This window comes from Semicossyphus pulcher, unplaced genomic scaffold (genome assembly GCF_022749685.1).
Source record: "Semicossyphus pulcher isolate SPU_LCO1_2020_fin unplaced genomic scaffold, fSemPul1.0.p SCAF_1, whole genome shotgun sequence".
In the NCBI taxonomy this organism is placed as follows: domain Eukaryota; kingdom Metazoa; phylum Chordata; class Actinopteri; order Labriformes; family Labridae; genus Semicossyphus; species Semicossyphus pulcher.
This window is the reverse complement of record NW_027211603.1, coordinates 4,989,183-5,011,048: the sequence shown is the minus strand read 5'-3', so window position 1 is coordinate 5,011,048 and position 21,866 is coordinate 4,989,183. Positions and strand designations below refer to the sequence as shown.

The following is a 21,866-nucleotide window of genomic DNA, read 5'->3' as shown; positions in this document are numbered from 1 at the left end:
ACTTTTAAATGTATAAGTTTTCGGTTTCAACTCTAATCTTTAAAATAATAGGTAAAGTTACATGACGTTAGCTAGTTAGTCTGCTAGCTACCTGTTGCTAGGCGACAGGAGCGGTATTTGTTGATGCAAGGGTAAGGACGGGAAACATCAGGTGATGCAAACAGGAAGTCCTCCATAGACCAGACCGTCTCATTTCAGTTCGGTCTACGCAGGCTATGAATGACGCATCCTCCGTAGACCGCCTCCTTCGAACGATGCAGCCCCACAGCTTCTGTCTGTGACTTAAACACATGAAATGCTCTGCTTACTTTTTCACTTAGCAATGGCAGGAGTCGCTGTATGTTTACTTTTGGATCACAAACCAACAAGGTTAAAAGAGCAAGCTACATCCTGTCTGATGAACTGAAACCAGCTGGAGCTCATGTCCTCTAACTGTTTGTTTTTTACCCAAATTTACTCAGAATTCGATTGTTTACTGTTAACAGTCTCGGTGTTTAAAAAACGCCTTTGCTTTCCCTGAAACGTACAGATAGTTTGTGGACACACACATACACACGGCGGAGGCATTCCTCAGAGGCGTAAGACAGCCCATCCTCAGACAGCATTCCTTGGCATCAACTCTCCAGACACATGAAGGGCGCTTTGTTAGAGAAGAAGCCTCTGCCTCTCTCTCTCTCTCCTTCCTATGTGAACACACACACACACTCACACACACATCCAAAAACACTTGCATGCCTCGTTACTGCTTGCGAACACTGATACTGCTTTGGGCTTCATAGCTGAGCAGATGAAAGAGCGTGGTTGGTGCGTGTGTGTTTGTGTGGATGAATCATTTGAGTGTGTGTGGGCGTCAGTGTGTGTTCGACGGCGTCCCACGCTGATTCTTGTGGCCCCTCTCTAAGTCTCTCTCTCTCTCTATCTCTCTCTCTGTGGGAGAGCCACCTGCTGATTTGATCATCTCTCTCTTCTCTCGCCCAGCTGATAAGGCTGCACGGGGATGCTTGAAGCTCCAAAACATCTCTCTCTCTTTTTTCGTTTTGCATTCCCTTGCTTGTCATTTTGTTGCTCCCTTATCTCCCGCCCACTGTAGCTTTGATGGGAGCCGACTCGTGCTGTCAGGAGGAAACGTGTCAAAGATACACAGAAAGCACTCACTCCGGATTTAAGATGCTTATGTTTGATTCAGCTTTAATCTTCTCGTCCACCTCCGTCCTCATCTGCTGCCAGTTTGAGCTTCACTTTGATGTGATCACATGTCGAGATGAGGTGGGAGAACGAAAGGTGGGACAGCTATGATCTGCAGTCAGAGATGATCAGAAGGCGGCCAAAATAAACAGAGACAATTCATGTTTAAAGGTTCTACATTTGCATATTTGCTCTCGTCTTTTTGACTGTTGGGAGAACGTTTTATAGATGAGGTTCAGGGAGGACGCAAACTTGCTACTTACCCATGTGCATTAATTATTTTGTAAAGAAAGATAAAGAAGCAGACAGGAACTGAATAGACCTCGAGGATAAATGGACCGGATCCAAAATGTGGTTGACCCCTAACAGACCCATATAGAGAGAGGAGTCTAACGTTGGCAGCAGCACAACTCTCCACCAGTTAACAAGCAGGCGCAGTCTATAAGAGCAGATACATGACACTGTATTTCCTGCACCTCACTGTTAACAACCCCACGAAACACTTTGAATTTGATGTTCATGATGCACGAGTGATCAGACCTGATCTGCACTCATCCATTAGGATATTAGAAATACTGTAAGACATCTGACTACTACCTGACCCAGACCTGAGAGGACTCGTGAACCTCTTTCTTGTATTTTTATTTCAATGAAAACCGCAACTTGCAGCTCCTTACCCATCTCTGCAGCTTTATATGCAGAGCGCATGTATATACAAAGTGGTGCCTCTTATGTCTGCCGATCTTGTCCTGTAAATGTGTACGCGGTGTTTTTAAACCAAAAATCTCATCCTGCTTTCTTTGAACATTCAATCGTGTCGCTCGTTGTGAACCATTGCCTTGAAAAATATTTTCAATTTGGCAGCGCCTAGTTAATTGCCTTGTCTGACATGTACCCCCCCGGCAGTGGTTACAGGCATTAAAAATAATGAGGCATCTGTATTAATTTCAATCCATTTCATAACAAGCTAAAAACTCCTCACAGGAGCTCTGAATAAATATGTTCAGTTCAAGTTTCATCATCATCATTGTTTTTATCTGCTGTTGATCATGTGTTTATGTTTTTTTATCATCAGATTTTAGATTCCGAAACCAGAGAATATTTATCCGCTGTTTCTTTGGGGTTTTTTTTGTTTTTTTTACATTGTTCTTTGGGCTTTTTGCCTTTATTATATCGTGTAGGACAGCTGAAGAGAGACAGGGGAGTGGGGAGTAGAGAGTGGGGGAAGACATGCACCAAATGGATCGGCAGACCGGGAATCAAACCTGCGATCAATGCGTCGAGGACTGCAGCCTCTATACTCGTTGCGCCTGCTCTACCAACTGAGCTAAACCTGCGCCCCTATCCATTGTTGACATGATGATAAACACTTTTATTATTCCTCTAAAGCTATGGTTCTCAACTCATGGGTCGCAGAGCTGTTTTCAATGGGTCACAGATGTGGTCTTAAAAAAAACAATTTGTGGCCAAATGTCTATGCTGCGCTTTTATTTTGAAGGACACGGGCTTCTTATGAGGTGCGTGCAGTCGTAGTGTAGTTTATTCCACTGACTGGGTAATCCCAGCTACAGTTACAGTTACATTCTTGAAACTTGATGAGCCGTACAGTAGTTGCATTTATTTTGCAGTTTTGCTGCTTTGTGAATGAATTGTTGAGGGAATATTTTTCTTGCACTTTTAAAATTTTAATAGTTGAAAGTTTCGTTTAAAATGTTCAGAAATTTGGGTCGGGATTTGCCGTTAAGGAGGTGGTGATGGGTCCTGAGGTTGGACTATATGAGAGCCACTGCTTTAAAAGATACTAGTTTATTATTACTTCTTAATTACGTTGGGATATTAATAATCGCGTTGTGACCTTCTTTTGAGTCCCCTGGCTGAAAAGCATTGATGAACTAACTACTACAGATTTTGAAAAAAATATCTAATTGCGATTATTTTGACTTATATTGCAATGTCGATATGATTTGTGATATTAAAGGGAGTGAGAATTTTTACAACTTTATTCAAATTTTCACTGAAAAACGTATTTCAATGATTATGGTGTGATTTTGCAGGGTCTGTGTATGACGTGTAGGCCCACACGTTACCTTTAACAAATATTGCGCCTCTAGCGATTTGCACTGGGCTGTATTGTGATTTCGATAAGTTGTTTGGTTAATCGTTCAGCCCTACTACAGATTTAAGATTCTATTAAGATTTTAAGATCAATAAAAATGGTTCAATTACAACTCTGATGTCAAGTTTCTGATGTCATGCTGTGTCTTCGTGTTGTTTTTGTGTGTGTATAGCTTCCCACCAGCCCTGCAGATCAGTCGAATTCATGTGCAGCAGCGGGATGTGCATAAACGCTGGCTGGAGGTGTGACGGCGAGTACGACTGTGACGACCAATCAGACGAGAAGAACTGCAGTGAGTTGCTGCCTTTATCAGGATTACTGAACAATTCTCTTTATATGTGTTACATTTGTATCTCTTCTCTATGCAATTACTTATATTTCTGCCTTTTTCTGTGACTTCCTTTGACAATCAGTCAAAAGTTCACCTGATTTCTGAATGATGAAATAAAATGTGTTTTGTGCAGCCACGTCCATGTGCACGGCTGACCAGTTCCGCTGCGGGACTGGACGCTGCGTCCGGTTGTCATGGAGATGCGACGGCGAGGATGACTGCTCCGACCGCAGCGACGAAGAGGGCTGTGAGAAAACTGGTAAGACTCAGGATGTTATCTTGTTGTCAGAGGCTAAATATAACACGAGCTTCACTTGTAGTCATGACAACAGCTCAGAACAGCCCTCCTCTGCTGACAAACTCACTTTTCTTTTTCCTTTTTTTATTTTGTTGAGAAAAGCAGTTGATGTCAAACAACTGACTTATCGGTTTAGAAGTTCGTTAGCTGGTGGAAAAAAAGGGAGCCTGCATGTTGAGATAGACATGAACAATTAATAGGCAACAGAGAAAAGAGGAAAATGTAAATGTATACTCGTAACCTGGGCCATGATGGTGAAGGAGTTCCAGACACTTTGCGTGAACTTCTCTAACCCTGAAATGACCCTTTACTTTCCAGCCTCAAATTAAATATATTTGCATCGACTTCGTACAACAATCCCCAGTAATTGTTACGTCATTCTTCTTGCTGACCTTAATTCTTAAGGCAAATCAAATCCATTGAAAACATCACTATACATTTGCATCAACAAGCTTCTGCATCATTTGTACATTTTCCTCTAGCTTAGCCTAACATGGAAGGAGTTTCTGGCTACACTAGAATCTTTCGTGAGACTACAGTCACGTGTACTGATGGAGTCAGCTGGTTGTAAAAGGAGATGTTAATGGAAAAATCCAAAAATAAAACACCTTTTATCTTGTAATTAATGTTGGTGAGGTAACGGCTAAAACTGTTTTTGTCATGTTTTAGTAACTAGAGTTTGGCAAGTTAAAGAGGGGTGTTATGCTGATTCACATTTTAAGACATTAAGTGGGCTTGTAGGGGCGGGGTCTCTTAAAGGGACAGATCTGACAGGGTCGTTTCAGGCAGAGGCTGTATGAGGGCATGCACAGAGCACCATTTTTTTTTAACTGTAAATTATGCTAAGCTACTCCACAGGTATCACAGAGTGAAATATGAAGCTTTAAATTAGCATAACAACCCCCCCTTTAAGGTCAGAGTGGGACTGGAGGAGATCCTGCTACGATCAGACTCGCTGTGCGTGGGACAGAGGTCAAAATATGGATCAAATATTCCATCACTAGTTTTATTACACTACATTATACACACATTAGATCGAGTCAAACTTTATCTATTTGGAGCCTTCATACAAAATTGCAATACAAGATGTTTAACATAACTATGAAGTACAGCAATCAACATATACAATATACAGTACAATATAATGTATCATAATTTAGAACAATTGTGCCAAATAAAGAAACTCTTTTGCATAAAATAACCAGTCGGGAATCCGATTAATATAATGTCTAACACATCCTAATCCTACTCTCTATCTCCTGATGAAAGATCTCTGTTGTCTCACGGGTTATGTCATCACTTCCGCCCACAGAAAGTCCTCCGTGCGCTCCTGATCAGTTCCAGTGTGGCAACGGACGCTGCATCGGTCAAAGGAAGGTCTGTAATGAGGTCAACGACTGCGGAGACTGGACAGACGAGCACCCACACCACGACTGCCGTGAGTTTTATGTCAATATCTGTACAGGAGGATGGCTGATAACTTGAAGTTTAATATCAAAACTGACAGCTTGCGACAAGTGATAGGAGCCAATGCTATACAATAGTTTTTATATAAATTAATCTTTTAATTCTGTCAAATATAATAAGCGTTATTACTGTATTAGTTATGGCATTATTTACATCTATTGCATTTTGAACTTTTCAGCCTGAGAGTGTTGCAAAAGAAAAGCTTGTCAAAGTCAACATGAATAATACGTGTGCTCAGTAAATCTACACTGTGGCTGTTTTATTTTCTTAGTTTTGTGTGAAAGTGGAATTTTAGGATTGAAAGTAAACGCCAAGAGACACCACAATCATTCAGAGGCACCAAGTGTTGTTCCTGACTATTCAAACTCATTTTTAGGACCACCTGGGCTGTGTTTGTGGAGATGTCTCAGCCTTGACTGAGCTTGCTGCTTGTGAGGCTGAAATATTTCAAGGCTTCAGCACCGGATGACTCAGATACTTCTTACAGTGTGCGGATGTCATTTTACTGAATCAGCACGCCGTGTTTATGTTCCCGTCATGTTTCTGTGCGTCGTGCAGGTCCGCGTTCCAGCGAGGGCAACTGTAACCAGAATAACGGAGGCTGCTCCCAGAAGTGTCAGATGGTCCGAGGACTGGTCCAGTGCACCTGTCACACTGGATACCGGCTGATGGACGACGGCAAAGCCTGCCAGGGTACTACTGTGTGTTCGTGTGTGTGTGTGTGCGTGTGTGTCTGACAGGAGTGTCTGACTGTAAGTGAGCAGGCTGAGGGTGTTAATATTCATGACCTCTGCCAGTTTTGACAATTGCTCAGTTGCTTCCTTGTGTTGAACATGTGATAGCTTCACTGACTTCCTAAATATGACGTTACTGTAAAATGCTTCTCCTTGTGCTGCAGTGCCACCCTTTCCTGCAGCTCGGGAGATCATGTGTTCACTCCTTTTATGACTCCAAGTCCTGCAATGGGAAATGGGAAACATATGTATGACATAAATAAGATAAGGACAAGAGAACAAGTGAATCAAAGCTTTTAGGAGAATCAAATCAAAGCAACCTTTGAATGTCACAAAATTGTAAAAAAAATAATAATAAAAAAAAAATGTTAATCATAATTTCCCAGAGCCCAAACTGAAAACTTCAGATTGCTTATTCTGTCCAGCTAACACTTCAAACCTCAAACTCTCTTCAATTACTATCATGAATGATGAGGAAAAGCAGCAAATCCTCACATTTATAAAGCTGGAACCAGCGACTGTTTCACATTTTTGAAATCAAATCAAATCTCAAAATGGTAGGTAATTATCTGTATTTATATCGACTTAGTGATCAATCTGCTAATCTTTGCAGCTCTGCAGCCTACCCAAAATTAAAGACCCCCTCCAGTGAAAATCCAGTGTAACCTTGTAAACATCTCCATGTGGTGTTCTTCATGTGCTACAAGACATATCAGGGACAACATCAGCAGTCATCTCCACGGCTGGGCCTGCCTGCTTTTAAACTGCAGTGTACCAAGGACAGGCTGAACAACACGTTTTCAGATTGGCAGGTTTGAGACGTCACAAACCTAAGGAGCCAATCCCCTTAATGGACGGGGCGACGCTATGCATATCATTATGTTTAACCTATGGCAACCACTTCAGCGATGTGCGAGCCAGCTGTAACCATCATCGTCATATTTGCAAACTCACTACTACTACTAATTACTACATTTCAAGCTAGCTACGTTTCAACAAGTCATGTTCTGTTTTCGTGACGGGGGGCAGTTAGAAATTTGCATAGTTTGCGGGGACTATGCAGATTGAGGAATTTTTAATGAGGGAGAAGGAGGAGATGCCATGGGGGGATTTTTACAAGGTAATTAAACGGACAGCATATTTTTCAAAAGTATGAAGTTTCAGCTTCCGACTGAGAAATGATTGATCAGAATTTGGTGTGGACCAGAATCTGGGGTTTTTGCCAACAGTTGAAAGTGTTATAACCAGAGTTTTAAAACTCAAGAACACACAACCACATATACTTTATATTTGTTTCCAGATTCTAAAGGATGTGTTTGCAAGGTCAAGAATTCACTGAGAGTATAAGAGGTGCAACAAGAAGGAGGATGTGAATGTGATCCAAAAGTGCGAATGAGTTTTCCACCTTAAGGCCTCTGCCCACCTCGATTTGCATCTTAAATTCACTGTTAACCCCTTCGTGAGTGTGACCCAACATCTCTCTGTCCCTTCCCCTCATGTCTGCTGCCTCTGTGGTCTGTTCCAGATGTGGACGAATGTGCCGAAGAAGGCTACTGCAGCCAGGGCTGTACCAACGCGGAGGGAGGGTTCCAGTGCTGGTGCGTTCAGGGCTACGAGCTCCGACCTGACAAGCGCAGCTGCAAAGCTCTGGGTAAAAACCGCTGTACTGTATTTCAACCTTGACATGTGACCGCGGAGAGTCGCCGGGGTTTGACCTCCAATGAAAACACGGTTGCATAGTGTTTATATTTGCTTCAGCAGTAACTGTATCCGTTCCTCTGCCCCGGGGTCTTGGACTCAAAATGAGGCTGGCTCAATTGGAGCGTCTGGACTAGATTTAGATATGCAGCAAAGGTAAGAGTGCAGTCCTGGTACCGCAGCCCATCAATCTGCTGCAGAGCAGAGTTAAATCCAGGTCAGGACTGTCTGTCAGGCAGCCGCCAAGACCCAGACCTTCACCTCCAGTGAGATTAATGCTCGCTGTTATTAAAAGTGACCGTCAGCCCTAGCTCAGACTTTTTTGTCTCTCTATGGTTGCCATCCAACTTTTACCTTATGTTTCACTCAAGGAGTGTAAAAACGAAGTGGATTAAGCAGCCATGACAGCAGACATTAGTTTGTGAACCCCCTTTTTTCAGCCTCAAGCTCGGCATTTAAGCCGTAGCCATCTTGTGACCACAAATGACCATATTTGGGTTGCCACCCATTGCTATGTGTCTATCCTGGTTGACAGGCTGTTGTCGTAGCGACATGTCACTCACAGGTAGATGCCTTCTAAAACATACCGTGCTTTATAATTGATTTACTGTAAGATCTACTATTTTTACTTAATTAGTCAACTGGGAAGTAGGCTTGTTTTCCCAACTGGATTTATACAATCTGACTTCTTTTTGCAACCAATGAAGTCACCCCCATCTGGCCATTAGCAGGTTTAAGGGCTTCTCTTTTCATAAGCCTCCTCTTTAACTCACACTATCTCCATCCTTGTCTGTCTTTCCGTCCTCCTTCAGGTCCTGAGCCCGTGCTGCTGTTCGCCAACCGCATCGACATCCGCCAGGTTTTGCCGCATCGCTCCGAATACACCCTGCTGCTCAACAATCTGGAGAATGCCATCGCCCTGGACTTCCACCACAGCCGCGAGCTGGTCTTCTGGTCCGACGTGACCCTGGACCGCATCATGAAGGCCAATCTCAACGGCTCCAACGTGGAGGAGGTCGTCTCCACCGGTCTGGAGAGCCCAGGTGGGTACAGCAGCCGAGGTTCAAATGTAGGACAGCAGGCTCATTAATCTTTCATCCAATTTATTAAAGTCTGCTGCTCTCTGTTCGGCTCTCACTCGCTTCATCCATCACCTTGTTCATATATGAGCTCAGCAGAATGACATCAATACTGTTCATACTTTATTTTGCTTTCTTTTTCTCTCATTTTCAGTCTTTGAACTCTCCGTCCATGTGATCTGCTTCACCCTCTTGCCTGATTGTTTTTGCTTCATTTTCCTGCATTTTTCTCTCTCCCTCAATTCAATTGAACTTTTGCCTCAAGTTTAGAGTGGTATCGATGTTCTCATCTTGCTCTTGGCAAAGTGCATTAAAGTGCATTCCCCTAAATGTCTAACTATTCCTTTAAGGAAACCAGAAAAACAATAAAATTTAGGTCTATTCTCCCTTTTAATTTGTGCTTTATTGGCAGGATACAGGATGTTGCATTGCCAAAACATGTCTAAAAAATATGAACTTATTACGCTAATTAGGGTAATATTGGTTTTCTCTCCTTTAGGTGGACTGGCCATAGACTGGATCCATGACAAGTTGTACTGGACAGACTCGGGGACTTCCCGTATCGAGGTAGCCAACCTGGACGGGACGCACCGCAAAGTGCTGCTGTGGCAGAACATGGAGAAGCCCAGAGCTATCGCCTTGCACCCCATAGAGGGGTAAGAGTCCAAACACACGCTCACACACACAAACTGCTCGACAGATTGTTCCAAAGTTCCACACTCTCATATATACATATCCCCCCTGGATGTGTCCCAGTTGTAGTGTAGCAGCAAAGCAGGGATTAAAGTTTGGCAGCACAGCAGTGCCCACAGGCGAGCATCTGTGTGGAACAAGCATTTCATGAAAGGGCCAGCAGTTTGTTTCATACTCTGCAGAGGCAGGACAGCTTTGGATGAAGCCCCAGAGAAATTTTATAAGCTACAAAACTCATTCAGCTTATTATGTATCTCATTTGCATGGGATAATTGAAAAATATTAAAAAAAGTAGTTCTCCCTCTGAGGTCGGTCAGAGCTGATGAGCGATGATGAAGGACGTGAATGTCGAACACAGAGGAGAGTTTTTGTTATACGAGACATCTGGCGCGTTATAAATACTGACAACAATCTGTTTACCTCCTGAGAGCAAGTAAACAACAGGAAACAATTAAACTATCCGTGACTGTCCCAACTCAGGAAAATCTACTGGACCGACTGGGGAAACACACCTCGCATCGAGTACGCCAACATGGACGGCTCCAACAGGCGGGTCATCGCAGACACACACCTGTTCTGGCCCAACGGACTCACCATCGACTACGCCGGACGCCGCATGTACTGGGTGGACGCCAAGCACCATGTCATCGAGAAGGCTGACCTGGATGGACGCAACCGCAAAGCCGTCATCAGCCACGGTGAGATCACGTCTGTTACCTGTCTTTTCTGGCTCAGACGTGCTGTTTATTAGAGACAGAGCTGGAACATTGTTCAGAAACTTTGAGCTTTTTCTTTCCGCTTATACATTTTGAAGAGGAAGCTATGAATTTATACTTCTATCCTTAATGTGTAGGTTTAGTGTGTTTATGGTGGGTGGGTTTCGTTCTCTTTGGCGGCACCTATGGCGATAATAGGTAATTGCGGGAGCACACTTCCAGATATCCAGACAGTGTTGCATATGTGACGTCCAGACTTAACAGACATTTATTTAAATGAAAATCTTCAAGATGATCACTTTAAGTTACACACACATAAGGGACTGAATATAGGATGTAGCAGGCAGATACAAAACTACGTTATATTAAGTGGAGTTAATCAGTGCCATAGTTTCATTTAAGAGCTTGTGTGCTAACTACCATTGAAATGCAAACACACACACACACACACACACACACACACACACACACACACACACACACACACACACAGACACCATACAGAAAACATAAAGCTGAGCAGGCCTCTTGATCTGGAGGCGCAGGTTTATCCCTGTTAGTCCCCGGACATGGGGTGGACACTCTACTAAGTCCTCGCTGCACCGGCCCTGCGTGTGACTCCAGCCCTTGTCCCCTTGCTGCTTGTCGTCCACACTCTCTCCTACCAATAGTTTCTGCGTCTCTTTAGCTGTCCTGTCAAATAATCTTGAAACCAGCAGCCAGCAGGACACCCTGATCACTGTCCTGCTGGCTGGGCGGTGATAGCAATACAACCAGACCAGCTTATTGTTAGGGTTCCCATGCATCCTGGAAAATCTGGAAATTTAGAGACTGGGAATTGATTAAAATGACCAAATATCCTGGAGATAAATTATGTTTTCCTGGAAAATTTTAATTTACTTTAGCTTCACTCAGATTGAACTGGGGTTATATGTATCAGTACTAGGCCGACTGGTAAATTATACGACCGTTTACGAGCAAGTGCTGTCCTGTATTGTCAAGAAAAACTCCTGGAAAATGTCTTGGAAAGTTCCTGGAAAATGATTTGTTAAAAAGAGTGGGAGCCCTGATCGTTCATGTACATGAGGAGCAGAAGCTAAGCAGGGACAGCAAACCTTAAAGCAGTTACTTATGCAAACTTAACAAGCTGGATTTCCAATGTAAGATAAATATACTGCAGTGAATCAATGTTTAATTTCTACCGCAGGCTGAAAGTGCTTTACACAGTCATCCATGTCCCTTCAAATATTTGCCTAATCATTTTTTTTTTTTTCATCCGGTTTAACAGCGCACCATTAGCGGGAACAAAATGTTGGACTGCCTGCCTTGTAAAAAGAAACGCATCCAAGAACTGATTGTATTTTTATGGGATCCTGAGGTCTATAACCAGAAGACAGAGATGATTTCTTAGCAGAGACTGTAAAACTAACAGGCATAAAGTAAATCCCAAATCGTAAATGGATGTTTTCAAGGTCAAGAAATCTTTTTACAGCAGCCACAAAACGTCCATGTGAACAATGATTTATTAGAGTAATAATTTATTAGAATTACTCCTGCGTGGGCGCATGTTACTGCTGCTCCTTTCATTTTGGGATTTTTCTTCTTTTTTTTTAAATGAAGTGAAAAATGAGTTTTGAAGCACATCAGTGACGATCAAGAGTATTTTAAGAGTGAGGGACAGGGGAAATGTGTGATGAGTGTGTGTGCGTGCCATCAGCGCCGTGAGCTCTCCTTAATGATGTGTGCTCTCAGGATAAAAGGCTGTAATTGGCCCTGTCCTTCCTCCGCAGCCTCTGTTTGCTCAGACAACACGCAGGACAAATGGGACGTGTGTGTGTAAGAGTGTGTGCATAGTTACATTCTGAGCCGCTGTGCGCAGGAATGTTAACGAGTGTCTGTCTCCCTACACCTATAGTTTTCTGAGTGTGTGTGTGTGTGTGTGTGTGTGTGTGTGTGTGTGTGTGTGTGTGTGTGTGTGTGTGTGTGTGAGCTGGATGTGTGCCAGCTCCTCTGTCACTGGAGCCGGACAGAAGGCGGGTGTTGCAGATAACCTCGCTATACATCCTGCACACCTGCGCACCTTGAGGCAGAGGACAGGAAGAGGTGTGTGTGTTTCAGTGTGTGTTTGTGTGTATGGATGTGATCATAGATCTGCTTGAGGACAAATGCTGTTTGTGCAGTGATGCTTTAGTTTGCTGCTCCATGTGGGTACATTCAACATGCAATCATTCTATAGGATTTATTGATGCTGGACTAAAGAAACCACGCCCCCTTGTGGACACCAGCTCATCCTACAGATCGTAAATCTTAAACTCTCATTAAGGTCAAAATCTATTGCCCTGTATTAAGATATGTGTACATATAAATATGAAGGGTTACCTCCAGCAGAGCTGTAATTTGTTTAGCTGGTAGAGTAGAGTAGTTGGAACTTGGAAAGGGTTCGTCTTTAGGGGAGCATGGATCAGTCATTTTAAATCAATCCACCTAAATGTTTCAGGAGCTCTATTAGTTATATTTTAAAAGAAATAATTCAGGACCATTCTCTACCTCTAAACCCACCAAGTTTATTTATGGAGCATATTTAAAAACAACTCAGGTTGACCAAAGTGCTGTACAACCAATTTAATACACATACACAATGTTACACAAATACTCAAATAAATAAAACAGAAGAATAAAATCATAGAATAAAACAGATAAGAGCAGTGATAAAACCGAAAAACAGAATACATTTAAAAGAATTGTTTGACGGTATAAGGTAAAATAGGAAGAGTCGAGCTCAACTGGAATTAAGGGCCATCGAGAAAAGATGGGTCTTTAGCGTCGACTTAAAAATTTCAAGCGACTGGGCAGGTCTTATGTGGAGAGGTAGGCTCTTCCATAGCTTAGGAGCAGCTACCACAGAGGCACCATCGTCTCTATTTTTCAGTCTTGCTCTTGAGACGTCTAAGAGCAAGTGGTTGTTTGACCTAAGTGCTCCAACTGGGGTATAGCATTGCAGGAGATTGACAAGATAAGACGGAGCCATTTAAAATCTTAAAAACAATCAACAAAATCCCCAAATCGCTCCTGAAACGGACAGGGAGCCAGTGAAGAGAGGCCACAATTGGCGTAATACTGTCATGCTTTTTCCTCCCAGTGAGCAGACGTGCGGCAGCGTTTCGCACAAGCTGAGGACGCCGCAGAGGCGACTGTTCTACACCCACATACAGAGAGTTGCAGTAATCGAGCCGGGATGTAATGAAGGCATGGACTGCTATTTGATGAGGCTTTACCTTAGCGCGGCGTCTTAGCTGAAAGAAGCTTTTAACAACTGAGGTGATCTGCTTCCCGAATTTAAAAGAACTGTCAAAACAGATGGACATTTGTGGGGAGCTCGAGGGCCAAGAGCAGCAGCACAGTCATCCATGAGGATCGGTTGTCCAAATATAACAACCTCTTTCTTATTTTCATTACATTTATAAGAGTAAATAGGCGAACATAATAAAGGTATTGCTTTCATTGTTTTAAGAATTAAAACAAGCTTATGTTGAAATGTAAGTTTGCACTCTGACGTACCGCAGGCCTGACTGCACTGACAGCTGGTTTTAGCCTTGAGTTCATTTAGGCCCATACAAGGGATAAGAGCACCACGGCAAACATATATGATGTTTTGAACATGTGACACCACGTTGAAATCATGGGCAATGATGGAGATCCACCTTCCACAAGCAGCAAAACCTGTCCATCAAGCCAATACTTGCGTGGTGTCCTTTCAGTCGTGACTGTCTCTATTTTCTGGCTGCTGACGACTGAAAAACTTCTTAACTTCCTCCCTTACATTGTTCAGTTTCTTAGATCAAGCTCTACCTTTCCATTAGTTTTACTGTGGGGACTGTGGTTAAAAGCAACAGACCAGCAGGAATGCTATTAAAGAAATAAAAGTTTGAAAAAAGATGAGCACTAAACTTTCCTCGTTTAGAAGTCCATCACACTCTGACCCGAGCAGTTATCCGTCCAGCTGGAGTCGACGTCGTGTCTCTGATGACCTGCACACAGAGAGTGTGACAGATTCAGTGGAGGCGTGAAAGGACAGGGAGGTGCCACATGTAGATTAAAGCGGACATTACTGGGAAGGCTGGGTGGGACGTTTGATGCCCTGTCGGCCTGCAGCTGCTCCTCCAGCTGTCCCGGGAAAGGAAAAAAAAAAAGAGCAGCGAGTGGGGTGGGGGCGCAGCGACGACAAGGGAGAAGGTGACCGTATCAAAACTAGGCGCCTGGTGGCTGTGGATGACTCAAGGAGGGAAGAGGGTGCACTGTTGTCTCCCTCATGTTGGGATAAGATCAGAGAACACACACATTCTGCCAGTATCACCTCACACACACCTGTGTGAGGAGGAGGAGGGACAAGGAACATGTGCACAAGCTTCCTCCTTGTGTTTTATGTAGTTTTAAATGTGATATCTTGTCTGGTTTGTGGCCGCTTGTAGTTAGACAACATTTAAGAACATTGGCTTCTTTTGGTCAATTTCAGAAGAGTGTCGGTAGATAAACACACTATCTCAACGTAAGGTATGAATGTTTTGGGATTGGTACTGAAACTCATCACCCAGCAATCTACACACTGCTAAGCCCTATTAAGGACACAATGCTCAGGTGCCAAAAGTGGGTAGGTACTGTACCACACATTCGTGATTTATTTTCCAGTATTAAATGATAAAGAGCTCTGTCGTTAAGCCAGGACTTAGGATGACAACAAAGTATATTTGCTTTTTGCCATGCAAGTACTCATGGGAAATGCAGTTCACAATTGTAGTTACCAAGATCCAAGTACTGAAAACAACGTAAATTCAACGTTTCAAAATGTAGATAGTCATACACAAAGTAATAATTTAATAGAATAAAATGAAATAGCGCTGATGCCCACAGCTAGAAGGTTCCTGGTTTGAATCCCAGTTCAGATGTAGGGGGTCTTTCTGTGTGGAGTTTGCATGTTCTCCCGTGCATGCGTGGGTACGCTTCCTGTCTAAAGACGTGCTTGTTAGGTTCATTGGTGAAATTGCACAAAGGTGTGAGTGTGAAAGGTCGTCTGTCTCTATGTGTCAGCCCTGTGATTGACTGCCCATCAGTCCATGGGGTAGGCTCGAGCCGCCCCACAACCCTGAGCAGGGTAAGCGGTAAAGATAATGGATGAATGGAAAATAATACTAGAAGTATTAGAAGACTATTTACAGCATCAAGAATCTTGCAAAAGCATCAATAGTCCAGAATACTTGTCCCAGAAACTCAGTTTAAACACGCATGCTGTTAGGATCCAAGTTTGTGTATCCAATACATTTCTTTGATCTGTCGTGTCATTGAACCATTGTCAGTACCCTGAAAGCAGAGACACATTTTAATAGCAAGCAGCCCGTGCAGTGTTTCCCATGTTCTGCAAAATCTGCCTTTCAATTCAAATCAGCCATCCGCTTCTCCCACTGAACTACTCACGCTGACAGCGAAATATTTCTGGTAACATTCTTTCTGTTTTGTAGGCGAGCTGAAGTGGAAAAAGTCCTTCACTCATCCACACTAATCTAGGCTCGGTCACCTGCGCCACAGGGGCATTAAACAAATATTTTGTTGCTCATAAAATAAATAAATGGATGAATTAGAAAACTTCAGTCCATTGAGCTTACAATCACACACACACACACACACACACACACACACACACACACACACACACACACACCATTACTCTAATCCTCATGGCTCATTATTATTCTGGTCTCTCTCCAGTTTTAGCCATTTACCACTTGACATTTATGCCGGCTATAAAACACTATCATTAAATGAGCAGCAGTGTTTTAAAAGCCCTGCGCCGGCATGCTTACCACACCCCCTCCACCGACACCACCACCACAGCTCCATGTAGCAGCAGAAATCACTTTTTCCATCCATCCGCCGCTCTCATCTTACTGGCTCTGCAGCTACTTCAACAGAGGAGGATTAAGCTGGAGGGAGAAAGAGGACGTTAATTTTTGCGAGTGTGGAAGAGTCACCCTGAACAGATGTTCCCAATGGAGACAAATCTGCGAGGAGTTCCCTGTAACACGTTAGTGTTTAGGCCATGGTTGCACTGTTATGGGCTGTAAACACTGGTGCAAACAGTTTTCAGCGCAAGTCAACAAATTGAACTAAGATAAAAGTAGTCGCAGAATCGTATCGTCAACGCTAAATACAAACGCAGCCAACTTTTGAGACACGTTTCTGCAATAATGTTCCCATCGAAGATTTGATTTTACATTGAAACTCTGTATTAGTTGCCAAAGTTAAACAACAAATGGGAGATCCATTGGTCTAACTTGTAACTTTTGTGACGCCCATTTGGAACAAGGGATGAGAGACATCCTGTACTTAGGATATGACACAAGGCCAATAAAAAATCCCACACATTTAGTTCCTATTTCTCATAACACTAGAAAAACTCTTCAAAAACATTCAGACCCTTAATTTAACCGTCCCTCAGGATACAATCTCGCTTTAGAGGTTCAGTTTAACAAAGTAAATAATATTTAGTTGTAGACCAAGACGAGAACTGGCCAGTATCTGTCTAATATGAGCCCCTTTAATCAGTCTGACCCAGTTTAAAGGCTGTTCTCGATCTTTCCTTCAGATTCTGGGCGGAAAAATTGCATTACTTTAAGGAAACCAATGGAGTGTTTCTGCTTTTGGGGCGCTCTGGCCACAACTAAACCAGCTCCAGGCCAGTGAGAGGCAGGGTAATTGAAAGCAGCTCTAAATGGAGACGATATGACATCAGCCAAGCCCACAGCGCTGAATGCGGAGGATGTTTGGAGAGCGTTGGTAGAACAAGCCAAATGCTGCATTTGTTCTTTCCATCTTTAGTGACTTAAATGTCCACATGGACCTCGTAAAAATCGTATTTTTGCTCATTATAAAAGTGTCAAACTGAACGCCTGTGTTTGTTTGCTTTGATGATTACTTCCCTGTAAAAACTCATTCTCTCATGAAAAATGTTGTTTCCTCGTGCTAAAATCTCTGTTTCCCTCTCTGCAGGCCTTCCCCACCCGTTTGCCATCACCGTGTTTGAGGACAGCCTCTACTGGACGGACTGGCACACCAAGAGCATCAACAGTGCCAATAAATTCACCGGCAAGAACCAGGAGATTATTCGCAACAAGCTGCACTTCCCCATGGACATCCACACCCTGCACCCCCAGAGGCAGCCTGCAGGTCAGTACAGACTTTCTGTGGAAGAATCATAGGAAAGATGTGAGCTAAATGAAGTGTGAGGTGGAAGTGAAACGTTGTTAAAGCTTGTGTCACGACTGAACGCACTGTTCTGGGTTGTGGCTGCGGGCTGCGGGCTATTATCTGTTTCTTATTTCTTCCATTGTTATTAAATGACAGCAAGGTCACAAAACAGCGACTTCAACCAGGACAATCAACGGCATCACAATGGAGGAATTCAATACTTTGTTTTTGTCTTGGAACAAACAGCAGCAAGACATGAAAGAAGTCTGTAAAGAGAATGTTACATTTTGTGTTTTGATCTCGTATTCTGATGTTTTTGTTAGTTCTGTGCAACAGTCAAAGTCTTTCAAGGAAACTCAAATTCACAGTTGCTTTTTCAGTTGTTTTAGATTCATGGGTTTAAAGTTGTAATCTCGAAGATCTCAGTTTCGTTCTCTTTGGCGGCACCTATGGCGATAAACTGTAATTGCGGGAGCACACTTCCCAGATATCCAGACAGTGTCGCATGTGTGACGTCCACGGTTGGCTCCAGTTGTAACTCTTGATTTTCCTCGCCGAAGGTCGCTTTCCTTTTTAGACTGTTTCTTTTTCTTTGGATTTTCACTTATTGTTGAAGTTGTATCTGTAGTCATCCATCTTTTCTTTGTTTGTTCAGACATAGTAGATTACTGTTTACTCGCAACACTTGCAGAGACCGGAAAAGCAGCCGCTTAGCTCCGCCTACCCTCTCTGGCAGACCAACCACTGCTGGCTGATGGAAAACACGTCACTAACTGGGCGCCGCTTTTGATTTTTTCCGCGAAAGTCGCCACATACACCCAGTCTGTAATACTGCAAATGCAAAGGCTTTCATCAGTGGGCCATCGGCTCAATCACCATTGTGTTACCTCATTCATTAAGTTCCATGAAAATCTTCAAGATTATATCTTAAAGATTATTTTTGCTTTATCCACCATTAGAAGCTATGTATAGAAAGCTGAACCCAATTTAATTCCCTGTTTGTTGTAATCCATTGCACCAGCCTTCCAAAACTCCTCTATAATACTGCAAACTTTCCTGCTGGCCTGTTGTTGGCTGATTTTTATTTCTTGCTCGGGGTGACAAGATTTGTGTTTAAATTATTACTAGTGACTTAACAGACATTTATTTAAATGAATATCTTCAGAATTATGAATGTCTACACTTTGACATGAATATACCGTACAGTAAGTAGGAAGTGCAGCAATATTACATTTTACATCATTTCAAAATAAGACTGTTTGTATCCTTTCAGACCTAAAGGCTCCTTTATATGGTCATTAATTCTCCCCACATCCTTCCAAATCTGTCAGTGTTTGTTTCTTTTGAATGATTTTTGGTTGGAACAATGGACTTACTTCTGAAAACAACTACCTTTGCAGCCTGCAGCTGTTAACAATGTTGTCATGCAGAGGGGAGAAGAAAGACGTGCTTAACAACAGAACTTCAAACAGTCCGCGTGGGTTTAGGATGAGAGATGAGCTGCTTTTGGACAGATACGGAAAACAAAGTTTCTCACTAAAGAGGAAACTTTTCCCACACGGTGGCAGAGCCAGAGATGATAGAATGATTTGTTGTATTAGTGTTAAATCCTGTTGTTAACTGGCCAGTCGAGGTGTTTTTATCAGCGTGACAGCAGAGACTTGTGTTCTCTGCTAACAAACCATGTTGAAATTGAGTTCTGGCCAAGAGAAGTTTTTGTTATCGTGCTGATAAAATATTGTAACAGTCTGAACAGTAGTATGAACTTTAAGCCTCCTCTGTGTAGGCAGAGGAGGGTCAGGCACTTTTGCTTTTGTTTGGGTTAGGATTCAGTGAGACATGAGGGTTCATGTCTGAGAGGGACAGAGTTGATCTCCGAGTCTGATAAACAAAGCAAAGAGGCTTCAGCGTGCACAATGTAACATTTGAGTAAACAGAGGACTGAAGTTCATTATATACTGTTTTCTGTATTTGTTCAAGGAATCGTTCTACATTAAGAAATATACTTATTCGCTTTCCTGTCAAAACATAGATGAGAAAATCAATACCCGGAATATGACATCAATTAATGCAGCCTCAACTGATACAGCCTTAATGTTGTATCAGATGAGAACCTTCAAGTGAAGCAAACTAATGTTGGATGTTGGATGTCCAGACTAAATGTGGGTGAAGTTTAAAATCTGTAGGTAAAAGTATGTTGGAGTAATCCCCAGGTTTCTCAGCTCAGTCTGCAGGCTGCTGTGAACGCCAGCTTTCACACTGTTTTTTCTACACGCCTCCTGAGGCTGCACTTTGTGACGCCGGCTTCAGAGAGCTGGCCAATCAGAAGGAAGTGGGCTTGTAGGGGCGGGGTTTCTTAAAGCTCTTAAAGAGTTTTTCGCTGGTTATGAAACAGAAATGAATTCTGATGCCTCTACATGAGCTACAAAAGCAAACCAGACCGTCTGCGACAAGATAGATTATTTCTATATTGTTATTTTTAATTCTTGAAAATGCGGGCGGGGGGGCAGGTGTCAGACGAAGCAAACTGCACGCTGCCTTTGTTTACATTTTCCAAGGCAAACATTTAAAGTGAGTGATACATATGACTGTTAAAGAAAGCAGCATGAGATTTATTGATAAAAACCACCGCTTAAGCATGTACAGGACAAAATCAGCGAAGAGATAAGAGGTACGGCTTTGTCCACAGGGGGCGCCAAAATCAAACCGAAAATTCCTCACAGGAGCGTAAAAGAGACAGAACTCATTGAATCTTCAGGCAGAGGCTCTATGAGGGCCTGCACGGCACAGAGCAACAGTGAGAGTTTTTTTTAACTGTAAATTATGCCAAGCTGCTCCACAGGTATCACAGAGGGAAATATGAAGCTTGAAATGAGAATAATACCCTCCGTTTAACCTCAGCAATTTTATATTTATTATACCTGACACCTGAATCTGTTAGGTTACATTTCCATGATTTGATGTTTTTTCACATAAAACCTGCTGTTTAACAACCTGGTCTCTTACCACTGTTACAAAAGTAAAGCCTTTACAATCTTTATAAAACCCAGCTCTGAAGGGGCCATGGATGATATGCCTGAAAGCTAGTATCACTGTAGCATGCTTTCTAAATCTGGCCTCTCCTGCTGGCAAAGTCATACTCAATGTCACAATGCTTCTGCTATTTACCACATTCATGTTTCCTGAAATGTTGTTGATTGACCTCATTCTGTAACAAGATGAGGGAAAAAAACCTCACAAACATTTCCAAAGCTCCCATGTTAACATCGTGTCCTCTGCCTTTTGGATTAACATCCAAACAGACATTTGAAAACTAGAAGTAGTATAACTGCAGAAAGCAAACAAGCATATTCCCATTACTTTCCATTATACCATATTCTTCACAATACTATTGGACACTGGACATATTAGCGATGTAGGTTTGACATCCTCAAGTTTCAGTAGGTAAATAAAAGGGCAATATGTCATCAATGAAAATAGGAATGATGGGAAAACCCATGTTATAAAAAAAGTTTGCTATTATTACCAAAGTCCATAGTCGGATAAAAAAACCGTCATACACCAACACGTACTGAGCTGTGTGTCTCTGTCTCTCCTGTAGGTGGCAGGAACCGCTGCGGCACCAACAATGGAGGCTGCAGCCACCTGTGTCTCCCCAGCAACAAGACGTACACCTGCGCCTGTCCCACCGGCTTCAAGAAGGTGGACCACCACAACTGCGCCGACGGTGAGTCCCTCAACTATTATATTTCTCACAATTGAGTGGATGTTTGTTTATTTATGTTACTTTTTTATCATTTGAAAATTATGGAATGCAATAAGATACAATTTAATATGTATTATTTAGTTTTTAGAGGTTATTAGCACGTTTAAAAACCATGTTTGTGACCTTGTGGTGACATTTTTTAATTTTTAATAATCTGGAATAAAATACAAAAATTGAGGTTATCAACAAACACTTGGATGTCAACCTCTGTGTTCTGCCAGAGGAAGTCTATCTGTCCTGCGGCTCGTAAAGAGTGAACAAGTTAAAGTTTAGAGGAGAAGTTTTTACACTGACTTCAAGGTTCTGCTGATTTAACATTCAGGCAGTGTTTAAGAGCTAATTGGGAAAAGATAATCCTTTTAATCTTCCTGAGCCGCCTGGCAGTTGAGTTGAAGGTTGTCAGATGAAACAAGACTCTTTTTTTTTTAAGTGCACTTGTGTACAGAGGATTACAAGACAAGTTGATTACAAGGTACATCTCAGTGCAGCTAAAGAAGCGATGAACTAAAATAGACTATTTTGTTTTTTAAATCGAGTCTTTCAA

At 42.5% G+C, this 21,866-nt stretch overlaps 1 protein-coding gene across 1 annotated transcript in view; it reads left to right on the top strand.

Annotated features, from left to right (window-relative positions):
- The window catches only part of lrp4 (low density lipoprotein receptor-related protein 4), a 130,988-nt gene that overhangs the window by 93,289 nt on the left and 15,833 nt on the right, over positions 1-21,866 (top strand). Inside the window, exons 7-16 of the mRNA XM_069657494.1 lie at positions 3,474-3,593; positions 3,766-3,891; positions 5,243-5,368; positions 5,956-6,090; positions 7,657-7,782; positions 8,642-8,872; positions 9,408-9,564; positions 10,082-10,299; positions 17,359-17,535; positions 21,158-21,283. Of these exons, the coding sequence (XP_069513595.1) occupies positions 3,474-3,593; positions 3,766-3,891; positions 5,243-5,368; positions 5,956-6,090; positions 7,657-7,782; positions 8,642-8,872; positions 9,408-9,564; positions 10,082-10,299; positions 17,359-17,535; positions 21,158-21,283 (1,542 nt within the window). The remainder of the gene's footprint in view (positions 1-3,473; positions 3,594-3,765; positions 3,892-5,242; positions 5,369-5,955; positions 6,091-7,656; positions 7,783-8,641; positions 8,873-9,407; positions 9,565-10,081; positions 10,300-17,358; positions 17,536-21,157; positions 21,284-21,866) is intronic.